At 42.9% G+C, this 23,326-nt stretch overlaps 1 protein-coding gene and 1 pseudogene across 1 annotated transcript in view; one reads left to right on the plus strand and one right to left on the minus strand.

Annotated features, from left to right (window-relative positions):
- The first annotated feature begins 8,765 nt into the window (after positions 1 to 8,765).
- On the plus strand, positions 8,766 to 17,689 carry LOC123499270 (annotated as a pseudogene).
- Positions 17,690 to 17,853: 164 nt separating this feature from the next.
- The window catches only part of LOC123499271 (protein PRRC1-B-like), a 91,613-nt gene continuing 86,140 nt past the window's right edge, over positions 17,854 to 23,326 (minus strand). The window contains exons 3-4 of the mRNA XM_045247071.1: positions 18,900 to 19,040; positions 17,854 to 17,961 (exon numbers count right to left, since the gene is read on the minus strand). Of these exons, the coding sequence (XP_045103006.1) occupies positions 17,854 to 17,961; positions 18,900 to 19,040 (249 nt within the window). The remainder of the gene's footprint in view (positions 17,962 to 18,899; positions 19,041 to 23,326) is intronic.

Consider the following 23,326-nt stretch of genomic DNA (forward strand, 5'->3'; position numbering starts at 1 on the left):
CCGTGAAAAGCCCACATGGTGTAAATATAAAAAAAAAGGCTATCAAGACATTTATCCTTTTTTATTGGCTTTCTCAGACCTGCAAGGGGATTGGCAACTTAGTGGGCATGTTTTATTTGTTTTATGTTTTGGGTTTCTCTGACCTACAAGGGGACTGGCAGCTTAGTAGGTCTTTTCTCTCGTTTTTATGTTGTCCTTTACCAGTTTTTCTCTATTTACATAAAAAAAAAGAGGAAAGAAAGTGAGATTACGAATGGAATTATAAAGAGTACATATTATCAAAGACAAGCCCGCATACTATATAAAGACCAGAGAAGGGATATATTGATTAAAAAAAGGGAAAAAAGGTAAATTCTCAAACTGAATAAAGACTAGAGTAGTGAAATATCAAATAAAAGGCTTTCTATGACCTACAAGGGAACTGACAGCTTAGTGGGCCTTTTTCTTCCGTCTTATGTTGTCCTTGGCTGTTTTCCCTTATTTACATAAAAAAAGAGGAAAGAAGCGAGATTGCGAATGGAATTATAAAGAGTACATATTAGAAAGACAAGCCCGAATATTATATAAAGGTAAATTCTCAAATTATATAAAGACTAGAGTAGTGAAATATCAAATAAAAGAAAAAAAAAATAAGGAAAAAAGGCAAACCAACACACTATATAGAAAGCACAGTAGTGAAATACCGAATGAAATAAAAAAGCAGAAAAATATAAAGTTAGACACTATGTAAAGACTATAATGAAGTATCGAATAAAAGGGAAATATATACGAAGAAAAAAGACAAAAACCACACATTATATAGAAACCAAAGGAGTGGAATAAAACATAAATAAAAAAGAAAACAAGAAAAAAAATGGGAGAAAGGCAAACCCCACATACTACATAGAAACCAAACAGATAAGATAAAAAAAAAAAAAAAAAAAAAAACGTTGAAAAAGTCAAATCCACAATATAAAAACCAGAGGAGTGAAACATTAAATAAAGAAAAAATAAAAGGAAAAAAAAAAAAAAAAAACTTAGAAAATTCAAACCCACAACGTACACAACACAAAGTCCATGTTATTTTTAAAGGTTCTCGCTCATTTTTCTTGGCGGACACATTAGAGAAAGTGTTTTAACAGCCTCCGAACTTTATACAAACACAGAACTCCGCAGTACAAACTCCATAATAGTTACGCTGCAGTTTCCACCTCAAATATTTCCCCACGTGCTGTATTTTATAACGCGTACCATGAGAGAGAGAGAGAGAGAGAGAGAGAGAGAGAGAGAGAGAGAGAGAGAGAGAGAGAGAGAGAGATACAGGAAGACACACATATATGAATAAATAGCAAAGTAACAGATCATTTTTACATAAAACACAAAAAAAAAAAACAGGAAAAATGAAAAAAAACCCCAGAGAGAGAGAGAGAGAGAACGTGATCTCTTCGCTCTACAGACTCCACGTGGTACGAAAGTGTAATTTTTCACGCGATTCGATTCATTTATTATGCATGAGGAACGTAATAAGCGGCTCCTGTTTGGTGAATTCTCTACGGCACCAAGGATGGGAAATTTCTGGCCCTATTTAACTCATCTGCGCCACTTTATACAGAAGGGGAAAATTAATCTACGTAGCGAGGGAAATTTAATAACACCGGTGGCCTAAACTATGTGGTACAGGAAACAGGAAAATACTCGTAAATACCATTCGTGTTCTTAGCTGGAGGATAAAATAAATGGTTGTTTTATTTTTTTTTTTTTGTCGCATCAACGCCTTCAGTACCAGGACACGTTTTCATATTTATTTTGCTTACTATTTGGTGATTTTATGCACCTTCACAAACTTCGGATTAATCTCTTCAGTACCATGACGTGCTTTCATATTTATTCGGCTTATTATTTGGTGATTTTATACAGCTTTATAGATTTATAAGGGGATTACAATAGTGGAGTTTTTGCCGATTAATCTCTTCAGTACCATGACGCGTTTTTATATTAATTCTGGTTACTATTTGGTGATTCCATACAGCTTTAAAATCTCAGGTGGGGGATTAAAATAGTGAAGACTCTGGCCATTAATATTCTGACCTCCATAGACTCTTTCTAATGTCAATAAATGGTCTAATCGTACACAAAAATCATGGTAAAAATGCGTCTCATTCTGACTTCTATAGACCCTAACTAACGTACATAAAATTGTCTAATCACACTCAAAACTCAAGGTAAAAATGCGTCCCAGCACTGAAGGGGTTAAACTGGATCGAGGTGTAAGGAGTGTCGTAACTATCAAGGCAGAAATTCTATCCACACGGTACTTGACAGTCACGAGCATGTCACGTAGCCAGTACTGAAGGTGTTAAGGAAAAAAAAAAGCTCACCACAGCCACATGGGAGAAAGCAGGTAGGTAAGAACTCCTCTACTAAATAAAAGAAGGGTAAATAAAGAGTTAAGCTTACCTGCGCCGAAAAGTACAAAAAAAAAAAAAAACGAAAAATAAATTGAAAAAGTAAGAGTAAAACAGAATAAAAATAGACAAAATTATGAAAAATAACTGATCTATGCTACTGAGAAAAAAAGATTAAATAAAGAAATAAATGAAAAAAATACGGGAATAAGAATGAAACACAAAACTTTTCTAAAACACATGAAAAATGAAAATAGTAAACAAAAATACAATAAACTAATCTATCGTACACGAAAAAGTAAGAAAAAAGACGAAAAAACAACGCACAAGAGAGAGAGAGAGAGAGAGAGAGAGAGAGAGAGAGAGAGAGAGAGAGAGAGAGAGAGAGAGAAAATGCTAAGCGTCAAGAAGAGAAGGTAATAAATGCACATATAAAAACTTTCCGCCAAATAAAACTTAATTTAAATTATTTAAGTGCGTATATATATAATTTTTATGAGAATGATTTATAACGCGTGAGAAAAAGAATGGAAGATGAGAGAGAGAGAGAGAGAGAGAGAGAGAGAGAGAGAGAGAGAGAGAGAGAGAGAGAGAGAGAGAGAGAGAGAGAGAGAGAGAGAGAGAGAGAGAGAGAGAGAGAGAGAGAGAGAGAGAGAGAGAGAGAGAGAGAGAGAGAGAGAGAGAGAGGAAGTATACATAATATATACATACATACGCATATATAATCACGAACAAACGTTTAGACAAAAAGAAACAAACTGTGGAATATGTGTTTGGTCATAATTATTCTACACACACACACACACACACACACACACACACACACACACACACACACACACACACACACACACACACACACACACACACACAATGTATTCATGGAAGACCCAGAACAATACATTGGAAATTACAAAAAATAGTGCAGCACAATTGAGAGAGAGAGAGAGAGAGAGAGAGAGAGAGAGAGAGAGAGAGAGAGAGAGAGAGAGAGAGAGAGAGAGAGAGAGAGAGAGAGAGAGAGAGAGAGAGAGAGAGAGAGAGAGAGAGAGAGAGAGAGAGAGAGAGAGAGAGAGAGAGAGAGAGAGAGAGAGAGAGAGAGAGAGAGAGAGAGAGAGTAACACATAAACAGATGCAAGCACACACACACACACACACACACACACACACACACACACACACACACACACACACACACACACACACACACACACACACACACACACACACGAAGAATAAAGACACAATAAACAGACGAAATCACAAGAAAAAACACACACACAAAAAAAAAAAAAAAACGAAACGAAAACCAGAAACATATTCAAACGAAAAAAATGAGAAAAACACAAAACAATAACAAAGCAGACAATAAACGAGGAAAAATCACAACACAACTCCTTCTCATTAGCTCTCCCATCCTCCAGCGCAACCCAGACAAGAGGGCGTCAATTTGGATGAGATAAATACCCCCAATTACACGGTCTTACTCTGCGTACATCTTCCCGGCGTTTTGGATTTCCCTAAGGGCTCGCCGGACGAAGGAAGCGGGTGGTAAGTGAGAAATAATCCTGCCTCTTGTTCATTACTCACCCTTGCTTTGCCGGGAAGGGAAGTGCAGGAGGCGAAAGGAGGAGAGAGTAGGCAAGGGAAGGTGAGAGAAGGCGAGAGAAGGTGAGAGGAAGCGAGAGGAGGTGAGAGGAAGCGAGAGGAGGTGAGAGAAGGTGAGAGAAGGTGAGAGAAAGTGAGAGAAGGCGAGTGGAGGTATGAGGGGAGGGACAGAGATGTGGGTGTAAAAGTTAATATAGATCGTGTTTGTGTGAGGGGGGTGGGGGCAGATATGGAACGCAGGCACTTACATAGACACCCACACACACACACACACACACACACACACACACACACACACACACACACAAACACACATATACTGCTCACCAAACACATCAAACACTTGAGAAAAAGACGGTAACAGCTTCTCTCTCTCTCTCTCTCTCTCTCTCTCTCTCTCTCTCTCTCTCTCTCTCTCTCTCTCTCTCTCTCTCTCTCTCTCTCTCTCTCTCTCTCTCTCTCTCTCTCTCTCTCTCTCTCTCTCTCTCTCTCTCTCTCTCTCTCTCTCTCTCTCTCTCTCTCTCTCTCGTCCGAGTCTAAAGGAAGGCACAACTGTTTTCTGGCTATTGGCGCGCACCTGCTGACAAGTGTTGCTCAGGTATTAGCAAAGAGGACTAAGGACAAACTATCGTGCTCTGTGTGGGTGCCTGTAGAAGTGTCCAAGTCCTGGCTATAGAACACCAAGAAATCTGTCTGTACACAACCATTTCTGGATCCTGTACACTGGGAGAAGCTTCCTAATGGGACTTTTGGGTATCCTGTTCCCTGCATGCACGTAAATTTAAAACGAATACAAAGTCTGTGCCGAGATTGTTTCACCGAGATGGAAGTCAATAGAGGCCTGGAGACGATGAGGAAGAAGGCTTTTGATGCCAGACACCTCATCGAGAGTAGCCAATAAGGAAGGAAAATGAACTTATATACGTACCAACATATGCTAACAATACATAAACTAGAAAAAAAAGCAAAACTGACAACTAAGAGATCCAAAGCAGATGAGAAGATATGAAACTGAAGGAAATGACCTTTACAAACAAGTGCAAACAAATGAGTGTGGCAAGCTCTTCCATTAAAGTCCACAACTATAACCCAGCAATGAATATAATGAAGACAAAATGTGGAGAGCGTAGGTGTGATGGGGGAAGGTTAATATACAGTACGGGGGAGGGAGAGAGATGGGAGAGAGTCAAGTTGGGTTCAGGATTGCCAGGGAATAAGGTGGGTGGGATAAATTGAAGTATGTTAGTCAGTTAGGAAAGGAGGGACGTGGGGGATTGATCTATTTTCTTGGTTAGGATAGATGTGAAAGAGATGAGAGAGAGAGATTAAGATAAAGCGGGGTCAGGGATTGCTAATGTAAAATAGGCGGGATAAATTGAGGTATTTTAGTTAAATAGAGAGGAAAGGAGGCGACATAGGGGCGTTATTCATTCATTAAGAAAGGGTAAAAGTGGAAGAGGGGAAGGAGAGAGGTTAAGGTACATAGGATTCAGGATTGCCAGGATAAGGTAGGTGAGATAAATATTAGGGGTATGTTAGTTAAGTGGAGAGGGAAGGACGGGAAGGAGGCCATTCTTTATTCGGTAGGTGAGGATAAAAGTGAAGGGAGGAAGGAAAAAGGTTAAAATATATAAGATGAGATTCAAGATTGCTAGGGTAAAGTAGGAGGGATAAGTATTAGGGATGTGTTAGTTAAGTAAAGAGGAAAGGAAGGGCCAGGTGTGTTATTTATTCGTTAGGCAAAAATAAAGAAGAGAGGTCAAAGTAGATAGAGCGGGGTCAGGGATTGCCAGGGTAAGGTGGCTGGGATAAATAGGAATGTTAGTTAAGTAGAGAAGAAGGGGGAACAGGGGAGCAGGAAGGGGGGTTATTAATTCATTAGGCGAAGTTAAAGGTGAATGAGAGAAAGGAGAAAGGTTAAGGTACATAGGATAGGATTCAGGATTGACAGGGTTAGGGTGGATGGGATAAATAGGAGGATATTAGTTTATTAGAGAGAAAAAGGGGGCCAGGGAGCAGGAAGGCAGGGGGGGGCGTCATTTATTCGTTAGGCGAGGATAAAGGTGAATAAGAGGAAGGAGAAAGGTTAAGGTACATAGTTAGGGAGGAACATAAAACTTAGTGCATCTCTTCCTCAGTAAACCCGGTGGAGGCTTTCCTGTTAAATTGCCTCAGCGAATTACTCATACATACACACCAAGCCTTCCCGCTGCACCACTTCCCCGGCGCACTCCAGCCTCACGCACCACATTTTCCCTCCCGTCTTTCCTCATTACCCTCACTTTATGGCAGCGCACCGTATCTTAATTCCTAGTTTTCTTAATTAGGTTTATCTGATTTAACTATATCCCTTTTATAAACAAATTACCTTTAGAGAATTATGAAAGATACCTGTTCTTGTATGTCTCCTGTGAATTAAATAACAAATAAATTGCCTGATTATGGCTTGTTATGTTTACTTCAAGTGCCATTCGATCATTAACAAATTACCTTTAAAGAATTATAAAAGTAACCTGTCACTTGTATGTCTCCTGTGAATTAAATAGCATAGGACAAAATTACCTAGTTAAGCTTTATGTTTACTCTAAGTGCCATTCGATCATCAACAAATTACCTTTAAAGAATTATAAAAGTAACCTGTCCTTGTATGTCTCCTTTGAATCAAATAGCATAAGATAAATTGCCTGGTTATGCTTGTTAAGTTTACTCCAAGTGCCATTCGATCATAATTTGCATTTCTATCGACAAAATTGTGACGCTTATCCTTGTCTGTCTCCAGTGAATCACGTGACACACAAATGACATCGTTACGTCTGCTATTCCTGCTCCTAGTGACGCACAACCATAACATGGAATTTTTATCAAGTCATTACAAGAGAATCATAAAAAAACAATCGTTATTATTTGTCTTAATGGGCATGACATAAATATTTAAATTTTATGTACGCTTGTTACTGTTATGCATCACGACACGACAAGCCATCACGCACGCGCTTCCGTCGGCGGTGCTCGGAAAGAATGTATTATGGAAAAAAGTAACAGAAAAATGAAGAAATAGTGGTTAGATTAGGTTAAGTTTAGGTCAGTTTAGGTTAAGTTAGGTGGTGATAGATTAAGTTAGGTTAGGTCCGAAAATAGAAACAAAAGCTTTCAGTATTTTATTTTACTCTTTTTTTCTGTTATTTTTGTTCTAGTTACTTTTTATTGGCATTTTTTCGTCTCCTTTCTCTTCATGTTAGTGTCCTACAATGTTCATCAGGCCAGTATTCTTTAACACTTCGCTCTCTCACCATCACTACTTTCCAAAGGTTTTAGTCGAAGATGTTCATATTTTTCAGAGTATTTTTATGATTCCGCTGATAGAATGCAAGATTTCTAGATTATTATAAGGAGAAACTGTCTTGAAAACTTGGCTAGTCGTCTCTGTTGTGATGAGAGAGCAAGGCGTTTCTGAATACGGGTGTAACAGGCACTCCACTCCACTCCTTCATCTCTCCCATGCGCAGCGTTCACTAATCCGGCGAATCTATGCAGTGTAAAATCAAGGTGAAATTATCCAGACTGAATTAATGTGCGCGCGTCCTTACAAGGGCTGGAGAAATGGGCTAATCTTATATAAAATTCATATAATTAGCGCGATAGACATTACGGAGCATTAGCTGTTAATTATAGAGGAAGACTTGAGGCTGAGAATTATGTACGGGGAAGAGAGAGAGAGAGAGAGAGAGAGAGAGAGAGAGAGAGAGAGAGAGAGAGAGAGAGAGAGTGTGTGTGTGTGTGTGTGTGTGTGTGTGTGTGTGAGAGAGTGTGTGTGTGTGTGTGTGTGAGAGTGTGTGTGTGTGTGTGTGTGTGTGTGTGTGTGTGTGTGTGTGTGTGTGTGTGTGTGTGTGTGTGTGTGTGTGTGTGTGTGTGTGTGTGTGTGTGTGTGTGTGTGTGTGTGTGTGTGTGTGTGTGTGTGTGTGTGTGTGTGTGTGTGTGTGTGTGTGTGTGTGTGTGTGTGTGTGTGTGTGTGTGTGTGTGTGTGTGAAAGGTGGCACAGGAAAGAGAAAATTACATGGGAAATTTAGTAATATTTTTATAGATTTTGAGATAATTAATGTACGCAGTGAATTAGATGTTGTGTTACATTATCTACTTCCTTTTATGACCTCATGCGATTCTGCTTGGAACAGTAAAGAGTAGTAGTAGTAGTAGTAGTAGTAGTAGTAGTAGTAGTAGTAGTAGTAGTAGTAGTAGTAGTAGTAGCAGTAGCAGTAGCAGTAGCAGTAGTAGTAGCAGTAGTAGTAGTAGTAGTAGTAATAGTAGCAGTAGTGACAAGACAATAAGAATATAAATGGAATATAAAAGAGAATAAGAGTATAAAGAGAGAGAAAAAAAGAAACGTAAAGTAAGGAAAGCAGAAAGCTAGGCATGGCACACGAATTGAGGAGGAAGAGAAAGCTGGCTAATGAGAAGGGCGTACGTACATACAAGCTGGAATAAACCCACGACCCGCTGGTGTAAAGGCTTAGGAGCGCTGGAAACACCCAGCTCCACCACCACCCACCAGACTGCAACCAGACACATACCGCCTCGTCGGGTGTCTGGCGGGTGACTATCGGGAGGTATTGAGGGCGCGGGCTGCTCCATCAAGGCGGGTGACACACAGTTTGGCCCACTCGCTCCCCCCATGTAAGAAAAATCCTTTGTCAAACTTTGTAACTCGAGATTGGAAAAGTTCTGCCAGAAATGAGGCGTCGGTTCGTGAAATACCTGCCCTTTGACTCCCGCGGAATGACTACGGACGCTCCCGAGGTCAATAGAGCTACGGACACAAGCACCAGATTTAGAAAGGACGGTCCGGGCATGGCTGGCTGGGTTGCTGAGTGGTTCGGCTCTCCTCCACTTTACACACAAACCTTCTCTTTTCGCTCACTTGGATGTGAATGCTTAACCCTTCAGTACCAGCACGAGTTTTAATATTCATTGTGGTTACTGTTTAGCGATTAGAATGATAAAGACTCTGGCCATTAATCTTTTGACCTCCATAGACCCTTCATAGTGCAAGTAAAACCGTCTAATCACACCAAAAAATCATGGTAAAAATGCGCCTCAGTATTGAAGAGGTTAAAATATGTAACTTGATGTATCGTGTAGGAAAATTACTTGATTGCAATAGTCTTTTTATTTGTATCGCCTCTGTATTATACTTTTCCACATATATTCCTTTTTATTTCGTTCTTTTCACTCACTTGGACGTTTTTTTTAAATGTAACTTGATGTGTCGTGAAGGGAAACTATACTTCATTGCAATAGTCTTTTTTATTTCTATCATCTCTTATTACACTTTTCCACATATTTTCTTGTTTTTCCTTCTCTTTTCGCTCCCTTGGACGTGTATGTTTAAATGTAACGATGTGTCGTGAAAGGAAACTACTTCATTGCAACAGTCTTTTTATTTGTATCGCCTCTATACTATTCTTTCCACATATTTTTTCGTCTTTGGCTCATTAAAAAGTGTGTCTCTAAATGTTGACTCAAGAATTAGTGAAAGGATGACATACTTTCGGATACAGTGACGGCTTTCTCTATTTTTTTTCCCGTAATTCTTGTCTTTATATCCTACCTACATCACTTTACGTAAGCAGTATTTTCTTTACTTAGATGTACGTACTGGTATATTGACGCACGCAGTAAAGACAGTAGAGCGTCGTACAGTAACCTACATTTTCAAACATTCTTTTCGCTTGCATCTTAAACCTATTCTACCTTCCCAAACATTTTCCTCCACACTCAAACAATTCTTTACCTGTACAAAAAAAAAAATATATAAAACAAAACCTGGTGCTCTAATTTCAGCGCACACACTGCTGCATTTAAAGCGGCCGGCGTGCATCCTCCTGCCTTGTCCCGCCTTGAGGATTGGAGGTAAATGGGATGCTTCACCCTGCACACTGAACGGAGGGAAAGTACAGGCAGGAGGTACAGACAGCAGGCACCAGTGTCAGTCATTCTCTCTCCTGCATCTTCTCTTCTACCCCCTCCCCAACACTCTCTCACACACACACACACACACACACACACACACACACACACACTCAGACATTCATCTCCTACCACCTATTATTTTATTTTCTTAGATGTTTTTCCTTCCACGCACATGTCTTCCTCACTCTCACTTTTTATAAAGAACATTTTCCCCCTCTGGACATTTTATTCTTTGATTTGTTCCTTTCTAGACATTTTCCCCTAAGGCCTACACTATTTTACTCCACCAAACTTATTTCTCTTAGACATTTTTTCCCTCCAGACATTTACTTCATTAGGCTTTTTTCCCCTCCAGAATGACTAACTTTCTTTTGACATTTTTGCCCTTCTATCATTTTCCTATATAAACATTTCCCCATTTGGCTTCCTTCCCCTCGCACATTTCTCTCTCCAGACATTCCTGAAGCACATTAACCCTGAACATTTTCCACAGCAAACCTCTCCATTCTGAGTTGCTGTTTTCCGGACATTTTCTTCAGACAAATTTCCCCTAACAGATATTACCTTCCCTTATTCGTTCTATCCATCAACCAACCTGAAAATCAACAACGGTGTAGAGTCTGAGAAATGCAGAGGATTGGTTAGATTGGTAGTCTATGCTGCAGCCAACCACCCACATATATACAGTGAGTGGTCTTCATATTCTCAGCATCAGTGTATCTTCAAATTATCCCCATTTTTTGGAGGGTTAACTCTCTCAGACCTGTAAGGAGACTGGCAACTAAGTGGGGGGTTTTATTTCGTTTTATGTTGCCCTTGGCCAATTTTCTCGTCTTATATAAAAAATGATTACAAAATGGCAATACTACACGTGGTATCGCTCAGTATATTGTATTCTTAACAGTATTACTAATATATCCTAGAGTGGAAATACTTACTTGAAATATTGTTAAAAGAAAAATGCGAAAATGCTCAGGAGTTTTGTCGAGGAGAAAATAAAATATGAGGTGAATAGAAAGCACTGTTCATCTTCCACCGCAACGAGACACAATTTCAAGCCTTTCATTACTACTGGACGCAACATTCCTTCACCACAAACCACCATAAAGTCACTATTCCTTCTGCAACCACCTCTTAACATCACTCTAACTAATACTGGAAAACATATTCGTGTAACCAATATCTCTTTCATACAAATGTCTGTAATGATTCTGTTCTGTGTTTTTAGCGTAAATTGTTGTCCATCATAGTGAAAGAGTTAACAGCCATGACTTGAGGGGTACTCACCACACGCCACACAGCGAGGCTAGTTGCCGCTGTGCTCTGTGGAAGAAATGCATCATCATTACTAGGGTGAACTGAAAATAACCCCAGCCTTAATATTTTGTTGGAAAAATTATCACTATTAGGCATATAAATCACCTATCCATGTATCTGTCTACCCCTTTATATACCAAAGTCGGAATACTAACACAAATATCCTAGACAAAGCACAACACACTCACACCCTTGTCACTGTTGCCCCGTGGTGGAAGAGGAAAATCACGTGGGTAACCCTTCTATATTCCAAAGTCTGTATTCAGAAACGCTTTGCTCTCTCACTACGACAATTTCCAGGGCCACAGAGATGATTAGCGGGGTTTTCAAGGGTGTATGTCCAGTTGATAATGTAGAAAACTTGTCACTCTACTCCTAGAACAGTAAAAACACCTTTAAAAAAAAACTGATGTAAACTTAAAAAATCTTTTTAAATTGGTGGTGAAGCAAAGAAGTGTTTGTAAATACGAGTCCAGGAGTTTAAGAGTCTCACAGCTGGTCACATACTTCCCTACATGTAAATCAATCCAAAAACTTATCAATCTATAGGACAAATCAATAAAAGAGAAGAATATGCATTATAACAAAAACCTTAGACTCTGCAGGTCAAAAGCACCACTAGACAAAATGGATTCAGGAGGAGAGAGGATCACATATAGAAAAGTTACTACGAAGAACTTACACTTTCTCCTTTTTGCAATATAAAGTGATGACAGGAAAAGCGAGTCGTGAAGGAGCTTATACAGTGTCGAAGTTCAGCAGTTATGAAAGATTAGAGGAAAGAAGTGTTTACGTCCCGAGAACACACAGTGGAAACGCTCCTCTGGCCGCTTCTTTACTTCACAAATCACACGAAGGAGTTGGAGTTTCTTGATTTAGTTTGGAAGTGTGACGAGAGAGAGAGAGAGAGAGAGAGAGAGAGAGAGAGAGAGAGAGAGAGAGAGAGAGAGAGAGAGAGAGAGAGAGAGAGAGAGAGAGAGAGAGAGAGAGAGAGAGAGAGAGAGAGAGAGAGAGAGAGAGAGAGAGAGAGAGAGAGAGAGAGAGAGAGAGAGAGAGAGAGAGAGAGAGAGAGAGAGAGAGAGAGAGAGAGAGAGAGAGAGAGAGAGAGAGAGAGAGAGAGAGAGAGAGAGAGAGAGACCCTACCACGCAACACACACTACCTTACGATTTGTCTTTCTCTCTTCAAGGCCACAGCATAATGTTCAAGAAGAGAGAGAGAGAGAGAGAGAGAGAGAGAGAGAGAGAGAGAGAGAGAGAGAGAGAGAGAGAGAGAGAGAGAGAGAGAGAGAGAGAGAGAGAGAGAGAGAGAGAGAGAGTGAGGAACAACTTTATAGAACTCTGAGAAAAGAAACCAAACTCCTCATTAACACTTTTCTCGACGTCACTTGAGCTGCGTATGAAGACCATTAACCCTGAGCACTATTTATGATTAGAACTTGGATATAAAATTAGGGACAGCGTCTTTTGCAGTTCGTATTACCAGTGGCTAACATTTCACGGAGGATTAAATTGCGCCTTCCTCACTGATTAACATTTTCGCTTTTCTCAGTAAAGATGAAGTAAAAGGATAAAGAGAGAGAGAGAGAGAGAGAGAGAGAGAGAGAGAGAGAGAGAGAGAGAGAGAGAGAGAGAGAGAGAGAGAGAGAGAGAGAGAGAGAAACCCCATCCACGCAACACACACTAACTCATAATATGTCTTTCTCTCTTCAAGGCCACAGTATAACGTTAGAGAGAGAGAGAGAGAGAGAGAGAGAGAGAGAGAGAGAGAGAGAGAGAGAGAGAGAGAGAGAGAATGATGATGATGATGGAGGGAACTTTACGGAATCGATAAACGCAGCATAGCCTGGCACTTCGACAGCTATTACTCATGCCAAAAATCTGGTCAGCTGAGCCCATGTCCGCTATAAATTCAGACTGTCCATTCTATCTCCAGGGGTCCGGCAGGCGCTCGAGGGTAGTGGTGGTGGTGGTGGTGGTGGTGGTGGTGGGGTAGATCTAGGAGGTGGAGTTTAGAAAGTGATGTTTATGGAGTGTGTTTGGTGGTGGTGTTGGTGGTTGTGTGGTAGGAAAGGAAGAGTATGTCTGTATTAGTAAGTGTGGGTGAAATAATTACAAAGGAACACCAAGGAAGGAAGCAGTATACAAATTAGCTGTCCAGGATAACCAACACTAATAAAAACACGGTGAGAGTACTTAAGATTAGCTACGTTTACTGGTCACTTCATCCTACGGTGATTAAAAGTCTAAGGAGTTTACGAGTTTGTGTTTATAAGGGAGAAAACAATTCACAAGTTTCTCCTCTATCAAAGGTTCTCCTATTATTAATGCTGGTTACGGAACACTGTGGGGAAGTGACAGCCATCCTTCCCCAGCACTACCCACTTTGTCCCTATGGCGTTCTTCAGCTTTCATAAAGGACTTACTCTGTTTTCTTTCCCCCAGAACATCCTCACAACTTCCTCTCTCCTCTGTTTTCTCCTCTTGCCTTGAGTAGTATTGGCAGTCTGGTCTCATAAATCAGTTCCAATCCCCCTGTAGAAGTGTTACGGTGAAGCATCTGTCACACTAAAGGGTTTCCGATTATCAATGACCATATAACAATCACTGTACTTTTGATCCTCCTACTTAAAGGTTTCGATTGCTTTATTGGACTAAATTATTTTATACTCGATAGATTTCATAATAATTAATTGATGTTTATTCTTCTTATAATAATCATTTAATATTCATACCACCGTCGTCTTCCAATAAAAGTGAGTGTGAATCGTTTACACTTGAGGTGCGATTACAAAAGAAAAATAAATTATATATATTTACAAACCCTTTCCATCATTCAGCACAGGTTGGAATAACACCTTAATTCTTCACACCCCTCTCTGCTCTTTCACTTGTACTCTTTGTTTTTCCCCTCTCCTTCCCTCTATTGTTGGCGTGGGAAAGTACAGGTGTTCCCCTTCCATATCTATCATTACCGGCGCCCCGCGAATCTGTTCGATCACACTATCTCATCGGATTCATTGGTTACACCTTCATCTACCGCTGTCCCCTTTGTCACCTTATGATGGGGAGGCTACTCAGTATATTTGTGCTCGCATTCTGCAGATGACCACGACTCTATCTGCTGGATCTTTGTCTTTTTTTAACCACTTAAGCACCATGACTCGTATTCATTATTATTCATGTTACTATTTGGTGACTTTATACAACTTCAGAGACTTATGTGAGGGTTGAAACAGTGAAGACTCTGGTGATTAATCTTCTGATCTCCATAAACCCTTCCTAATGTAAACAAAATCGTCTAATCATACCCAAAACCCAAAGTAGAAATGCATCCCACTACTGAAGAGGTTAAGGCGATGCTACGAATAATTTATTTGAACTCTCGAATTTCCATATATTTCACGCTACTTGGACACAACACTTCAAGCCACGACTAATGAAAAGGTAGAGAAAGCTAGACATTCAGAAACACATGCTAATTGATGCTACGGATAACTTGATCTTTGAACTTTCCAACTATCGTCTATTCCAAGCTTTAACACAACACGTCAAGCCGCGATTAATGAAAACATAGAGAAAACTAGACATTGAGAAACACACATACCAATTGATGCAACGAGTAACTTGATTTTTTAACTTTCCAACTTCCGGCTAATTAAACAAAGCACTTCAAACCACGACAAATTGAAAAGATAGATAAAGCTAGGCAATGAGAAGCACACATGTCATTATTCCTTAGCCTCAAGTTCCCTGACCTCACACAGGGCTTAACTCGCTAAATGGAGCTTCCCTTCCCTCACTGGCTCCGCTGCTCAGGACCCACTACATATTTTCACGCCTTTTGTATTCCAGTTAGTTATGCAAGTGTTTAAAGTTATCCCCCATTTGCTCATTCCCTATAGAGTGGCTGGCTTCCTCTATCTTCCCCCTTGCAAGTCGACGGCATTGAGAGGCGCGGCGGTCCAAGGCTTACCATGAGTCATAAGTGATCTCTCCTTTCAGACTATTTCTTCCCTTTATGGAGCGGAACCCGAGGACGTCCTTCTTTCATATTTATCCTACTCTTGGCTCTCCTCCTATAAAGAAAAGGGACTGTGGGTGGATTCTTAGTTCATATAATTTTTCATCTGACAGAATAATTGGTGTTATGAAAATGTTACGTTTTTTGTTTTTTATACTAAATATCTATTCCTTTTTATTTTTTACCTAATTACATATTTGTTCTTTGTGTTTATTTTACTTTGCTTTTTTTTTTTATGTGTGGGAGGAATAAAGCCAATGGGAAGATTATTATTCAGTGTAATTTGTCAAGTGGCAGATGAACTTTTTTACATAAGGTCAGTACTTATTATATCATTTCGTCTTTGCTTTGTATTTCGTTCTACATACGACTCTCTTAATAATGAAATGACGATAATAAAGACAATGATGATAACATCAACAACAATAAGAAAAAAATAATAATGATCAGCAGCAGCAGCAGCAGCAGCAGCAGCAGCAGCAGCAGCAGCAGCAGCAGCAGTAGCAGTAGTAGTAGTAGTAGTAGTAGTAGTAGTAGTAGTAGTAGTAGCAGCAGCAGCAGCGCCGCAGCAGCAGCAGCAGCAGCAGCAGCAGCAGCGTCGCAGCAGCGGCAGCAGCAGCAGCAGTCGCAACAGCAGCGGCAGTCAGCCGTCGCAGCGTCAAGCGCAGTCGTCGCAGCGTCGTCGTCGTCAGCGTCGTCGTCGTCGTCGTCGTCGCAGTCGTCAACAGCAGCAACAGTCGGCAGCAACAGCGTCGTCGTCGCAGCGTCGCAGTCAGCAGTCGTCAGTCGTCGTCGTCGTCGTCGTCGTCGTCGTGTCGTCGCCGTCAACGTCGTCGTCAGTCGTCGCGCAGTCAGCGCCGTCGTCGTCGCAGCGTCGTCGTCGCGTCGCCGTCGTCGCGGCGGCGCCGTCGCGGCGTCGTCGGCGTCGCCGTCGCAGTCGTCGTCGTCGTCGTCGTTGTCGTCGTCGGCGGCGGCGGCGTCAGTCGTCGTCGTCGTCGTCGTCGCGTCGTCAGCGTCGTCAGCGTCGTCGTCGTCGCCCGTCGTCGTCGTCAGCTCGTCGTCAGCCGTCGTCAGCAGCGTCGTCGGCGTCGTCGTCGTCGTCGTCAGTCGTCAGTCGTCGTCAGTCGTCAGCAGCGTCGTCAGCAGCGTCAGTCAGTCAGCGTCGTCGTCGCAGCAGTCAGTCGTCGTCAGTCGTCGCAGCAGTCAGTCGTCAGTCAACGTTGTTGTCAGTCGCAGCAGTCAGTCGTCAGCAGCAGCAGCAGTCAGCAGTCAGTCGTCGCAACAGCGTCGTTGTCAGTCGTCGTCGCGCGTCGTCGTCGTCGGCGTCAGTCGTCGGCGTCGTCGGCGGCGTCGCAGCGTCGTCGTCGCAGCGTCGTCGTCGCGGCGGCGGCGGCGGCAGCAGCGGCGGCGGCGGCAGCAGCGTCGTCGGCGTCAGCGTCAGCGTCGTCGTCGTCAGCAGGCGGCGTCAGCGTCAGCGTCGTCGTCAGCAGCAGCAGCAGCAGCAGCGTCGTCAGCAGCAGCAGTCGCAGCGTCAGCAGCACAGTCGCAGCAGCAACAGCAGCAGCGCAGCAGCAGCAGCGTCGTCAGCGGCGTCAGCACAGCAACGTCAGTCGCGGCGGCAGCGGCGGCGGCGGCGGCGGCAGCGGCGGCAGCGGCGTCGGCAGCGCGGCGGCGGCGGCAGCAGCAGCGTCAGCGGCAGCAGCGGCGTCAGCAGCGTCGGCGGCAGCGGCGGCGGCAGCGTCGGCGGCGCAGCGGCAGCGGCGGCAGCAGCAGCAGCAGCAGCAGCAGCAGCAGCAGCAGCGGCAGCAGCAGCAGCAGCAGCAGCAGCGGCAGCAGCAGCAGCAGCAGCAGCAGCAGCAGCAGCAGCAGCAGCAGCAGCAGCAGCAGCAGCAGCAGCAGCAGCAGCAGCAGCAGCAGCAGCAGCAGCAGCAGCAGCAGCAGCAGCAGCAGCAGCAGCAGCAGCAGCAGCAGCAGCAGCAGCAGCAGCAGCAGCAGCAGCAGCAGCAGCAGCAGCAGCAGCAGCAGCAGCAGCAGCAGCAGCAGCAGCAGCAGCAGCAGCAGCAGCAGCAGCAGCAGCAGCAGCAGCAGCAATGAACACAAAACAAGGCAAAACAAGACAAGACAAGACAAGATTGGGTTGGCTGGATTGGTTCTCGCACTGCTGCTGGTTGTGGTAAATAATCCACCAATAAGGCTGCATGAGCTGATCAAGGTCACCACTAGCCTGTGCACACATGGCTGTTTGGAGGACAGCCAGTCAGCGCGGCGATATCCATGCGTGCACAACAAATTCGGTGGCCACACAAACACATACAGTGGTGTGGGCGTTCTGTAGCCCCAACGAGGCACCACCTGGACACTGGGACACAGCCTGCCGCACCTAAAGCTCTGAGGCTGCGGAAACCTAATTCACATGCAGTGAGGTAATGATTTTAGTAGTAGGAAAGGAAAAGAGGAAGGGAGCGTTCCTGGGAAATATAGTGAGCGTGTGACTCACACAGGAAAAAGAGTGGTTGGAAACGTGCGAGGGCAGCTGTCTATGCGAGGGGCGGCGCGCTAAGAGTAACGGAGGAGATTGGAAAGAAATTCCTGACCACTATTCTCAAGTGTGTCGAGGCTGGCGGAAATACGAAGGTGATCAAGCAAGTGACCCAAATCATTGGCCTGCAATCAGGATTTGTAAGCCTGAGCACATGTTCTTTTAGACATGTACAGTACATACATCAATCTTTATTTATGACTGTATCAACGCTGATGTAGTATTTTACTCGCTGTTTGAGTACACCTTTAATGTAACCTTCTATCCGTACTGAGAGAACACACCTAATGTGCACTTATATCAACCATCCGTCTATACATTTAGCTCTACTGAGCTGAGTGAAAAGATCTACTCACCGCCACCTCGTCCCCTGCCACGCCCGTCACTGAGGTGATTAACGTCACAACGTGGACTGAATCTAGCAGTCACCAGCCCTGCTGTACCTAAATGTAAAAAATTCCATCATTTCAGCAAAACACTCTGAGAGGCACATGACATCAGCCATGTGACTTCCATTAACAAAGGCACAGCTTCTTGATTACGCCCGCGCCCGTCATTACTGTGCACTGGCTGCCCCTGACGATCTGAGCAGCTCACAGCTCTGGCCAGACAGACACTGGACAGGACGGACTAGTGGTGGTGGTGGTGGTGGTGGTGGTGGTGGTGATGGTGTCTATACTTGCCATGACCAAGATGCAAAATTCTGAATAAAAATGTTGTATATACAAACTCTGGAATGTTTAGTATCGCGTTCTCTTGCTCTTTTGCCTTAATTCGCAATTCCGTGAACATTTACACGGAAAATTGCACTACGGTGGTGAGGCGAGGAGGAAGAAGAGGATGAGGAGGAAGAAGAGGAGGAAGAGGAGGAGGAGGAGGAGGAGGAGGAGGAGGAGGAGGAGGAGGAGGAGGAGGAGGAGGAGGAGGAGGAGGAGGAGGAGAACAAAGACGAGAAGGAAAAATGTGGGTTGGCATGCCGCGGTGGTGGAGAGAATAACCATAATAGAAAGAAACAGATACATCATAAAGAAATATAACAATAACAGTAACAATAAAAACAGACCAGTGCTGAGGTGGCCTTTAAAATCACGCGGGGCTGCGAGACTGGCGGCTGTGGGGCTGGCGGAGCTGTGGAGGCTGTGGGAGCTGTAGGGATTTTGGGGCTACTTGCATATACCTGAGAGTTGGCACCTAGTCTGTATACCTGCGCATACGAAGACACCTGGACGTACCTAGCCGTGTATGTATGTTAGTATTTATCAAGTTGTATGCGTATTTTTCCAATTAATTCACTCTTTTTTTGTAGGAAGAACACCGAGAAGAAAAAAAACAATAGGGGAATGTAAAAATAAAAGACTATTGAAGTACCGGTCTCCATACAATAAAAATAGATAAACTAATAAGCAAACGAATAGATAGACAAAAATAGAATAAAATAAATCAAGCTAAGAGTTCTGGACTTTACCACTGAACTCCTGCATAACTCCTTCAGCACCTGAACGCAATTTTTACCTTGAGTTTTAGGTGTTATTTATTACACGATTTTATTGACATTAGGAAGGGTCTATGGAGATCAGAAGATTAACGGCCAGAATCCTCACTATTTTAATCCCCACATAAGTTTCTAAAGCTGTATAAAAATCACCAAATAGTAAGCAGAATGAATATGAGGATGTGTCACGGTACTAAAGGGTTGAAAAGGAGCACGAGGGAAGTACAAACGAGAGAAGCTTGGGTAGGAAAATCATACTTTCAGTTAATCGGGTCATTCCAAGTCGCCTATGTATGTATGTATGTATGTATGTATGTATGTATATATGCATGTATGTATGTATGCGTGTCTCAGTGCGTGTCCGTTGTCCAGCCAGTGTGTCTAAGGCGGAGGGTTAAGGTAAACGACCTCGGTAATCCCTCTTGGTTCACCTTTGGGAGTCTGCGTGAGTGTGTCAGGTAAGCCGGACTCCTAGGCGATCAAGAACACGAGGAGGAGGAGGAGGAGGAGGAGGAGGAGGAGGAGGAGGAGGAGGAGGAGGAGGAGGAGGAGAAGGAAGAAGAGGAGGAGGAGAATGGTCTGCAGAAAGGCGAGAGAGAAGAGAAGACATTAAACGTAAGGTCTCACTCACTTCTTCTTCTTCTTCTTCTCCTCCTCCTCCTCCTCCTCCTCCTCCTCCTCCTGAATGCGCGTGAGTGATGGCTGCAGGAGGAACAGTGGGTCGCCAGCAGCTCATTCCGGCATCTCCGTGCGCCCCACACCGCCACATTTGTCCCCCGCTGTAATGGTCGCGGTCTCCAAGTTTTGTGCAATGCTATGAGCTCATTTTTACTTCCTGCTATTGGCGAGCGAGGCGAGGTGGAGAGAATGTATAGACGTGTATTTAAATCGATCTGCCTTGATAGACTTATTTCGTGGTGGTTCTTCTTTTTTGTCTTCCTCTTTTCGTCTCTTTCTTGTCTTTAATTATCTGTCTTTTTTCTCTTTTGCTTCTCTTCCTTCTCTTCTTTTTCGTTATTCTCTTTTCTTTCTCCAGTTCTCATGGTTTGTTTGTCTTTTTCACTCTTATTCTCTCTCTCTCGTTCTCTTTGTGGATGTTTTTCTCCCTTCCCAGTTCTCTTGTGTTTCTTATCTACAGTTTTCTCGATATTTTTTCCTCTCCTCCCCCTTTCGCTCTTGTCCTATTCATCTTTACGCCTCGTGTTTTCCTGTTTTCCTCCCTCTCTCCCTTCCATTGCCTTTCTTATTGCTATTCCTCCCGTTTCAGTCACATTTCACAATTCTTGCTCCACCATTGCTTCTCCTTCCTCTCGCTTCTTCCTCTTGTTCCTTCCTTCCTCTTGCTCCTTCCTCCTCCTTCTCCTCCTCCTCCTACGCGCAACAGCCGGTCACAAGGTACAAGAACTCCACCATTACTTAACATTCCTCTCTCCTCCTTTTCTTCTCCTCCCATTCCTACTTTTTCCGCATCCTTTCTTTCTTTCTTTCTCATTTCTTTTGCCCTATTCCTTCCTTCTTTCCGTTTCTCTTTTTTTTTTCTCTGTTTCTGATTCCATGTTTCTATTCCTTCTTCTCTCTTTTCATTCTTTACTCCTTCTTCTTCTCTCTCTCTCTCTCTCTCTCTCTCTCTCTCTCTCTCTCTCTCTCTCTCTCTCTCTCTCTCTCTCTCTCTCCCCTCGGGGTTGCTCCCAGAGACTTTACTTTCAAGATTAAGGAAAAGGTGCTAAGGGTTCAGTGTGTGTGTGTGTGTGTGTGTGTGTGTGTGTGTGTGTGTGTGTGTGTGTGTTGGGAAGGTCGCGCGGTACGGTATGAAGCCATGAGAAATTGAATTGAGAGAGAGAGAGAGAGAGAGAGAGAGAGAGAGAGAGAGAGAGAGAGAGAGAGAGAGAGAGAGAGAGAGAGAGAGAGAGGAACAAAATACATATGTTACCTAAAGTATAAATATAGCAAGATTAAATGAAATAATATAAAAAAAAAAGGCAAATCAAATAAAGTAAAGGACGGACATGGCAGTTACCAGCGCGGCGCGATTAAGAGATTGCGCCGCGTACACGTATCGGGGTGCTAATATTTATGGGGCAATACATAGATCTCCTCAATGCTGCTGCGGTTTGCTACTATATTTAGCGCCCCATTCCCGCCCAGATTAGCAATGCCTACACGGACACTATAACTATTACTGCTACCGTCACCACCCCTTCCACTGCCACTGTCACTGTAGCTGTTTACTGGTGCTAGTTACTCCATAGGTGGTAATAAGTGTGATGTGGTGTTGTTCTTGTGGTGTTACGTGTTCTGTCGATTTCAGTTGTTGATATCACTAGTGTTGTTGTTATTGTTACTTTCGTTGCGGTCTACAGCTGCTTCTAATACAAGAATAACAACAACAACGACAACAATGATAAAGACAACAACAACTACTACTACTACTACTACTACTACTACTACTACTACTACTACTACTACTACTACTATTACTCACACGCGCTTGCAACAATTTGATGAGAGAGAGAGAGAGAGAGAGAGAGAGAGAGAGAGAGAGAGAGAGAGAGAGAGAGAGAGAGAGAGCTCGTCTGCAGGTGGCGTGTCCCTCGGGGGTTTGCTGAGAGAGAGTTAGGAGAGGCTGTCCCTGCATGAAACAATGGCATGCAAAGTCGATATGCAAAACCGAGTGTGTGTGTGTGTGTGTGTGTGTGTGTGTGTGTGTGTGTGTGTGTGTGTGTGTGTGTGTGTGTGTGTATGAAACCGAAACCTCTTGCAATCATGGCTGCAGAACACACACACACACACACACACACACACACACACACACACACACACACACACACACACACACACACACACACACACACACACACACACACACACACACTTTTCATAACCTCCTAATAAGCAGAGTTAATGGTAATGGTGCTCTTGGTGGTGATGGTGGTGGTGGTGGTAGTAGTAGTAATAGTAGTAGTAGTAGTGGTGGTGATGGTAGTGGTAGCAGTGGTGGTGGTGGTGGTGGTGGTGGTGGTGGTGGTGGTGGTGGTTCTGCCTGAGGATACGCAGGAGCAATACTTGGTTAACTCCTTCCAACAGAATCCGGCGTTAGTTAAGTAGTTCCTCGTGAGTTCCGACAGACATACACACATACATACATACAGACATACATACATACATACATACAGAGATACAGACAGATAGACAGCCTTGAGGTGCCTAAAACAAGATTCACCATGAACCCGTTTAATTACTGCGACACATTTTTACCTAGAGAATTGTGTATTATTAGACCATTTTATTGACATGAGGTAGGGTCTATGGAGGTCAGAAGGTTAATGGCCAAAGCCTTCACTATTTCAATCCCCTACAAATGTTTCTGAAGCTGTAAAAAAACCCCCTCAAATAGTAAGGAGAATGAATATGGGTGCACGTCGTGGTACTCAAGGGATTAAACACACAAGTCTCGGTTAAATGCTCGTAACTCAAGATAACTAACAAATTGCCTTAACCTCTTAGCCTAAAGTGGAAGTGATGGTGATTATCCTTTATCTGTGTTGGTGCTGTGAAGTAACTCGTATGAATGTGGTTAAAAAAATAAATAAAAACGAGCTGCTAAGAAAAAAGGAATAAAGGATAAGGATAAACGCGAGGAACAGAGCAACGAAGAAGGAAGAGGAGAAAAAAACAGAGAATATGATGTTGATATTAAGATGAACAACTGACAACGCTCCAAAAACAGAATAAGAAGACACGCAAACACGAAACCCAAATAAACATCAAAGAGAAGGAGAGACAGAGAAAGTACGAGAAAGGTTAAGAAATAAATAAATACAAAATAAACTCGAACTGCTAAGAATCTATCATTTGTGGGAGTTCGCAGGAAATGATCACTAATATAATACTTTTCTTAACGTTAATTTCTTTTAGTTTCAAGTATAAATTATGTGATTATTCTTTATTTATGTATCGACGTGGTGAAGATGCTAAAAAAAAAACGACTCCAATTGTTA

The sequence above is a fragment of the Portunus trituberculatus genome, chromosome 49, assembly GCF_017591435.1.
Source record: "Portunus trituberculatus isolate SZX2019 chromosome 49, ASM1759143v1, whole genome shotgun sequence".
Lineage (NCBI taxonomy): Eukaryota > Metazoa > Arthropoda > Malacostraca > Decapoda > Portunidae > Portunus > Portunus trituberculatus.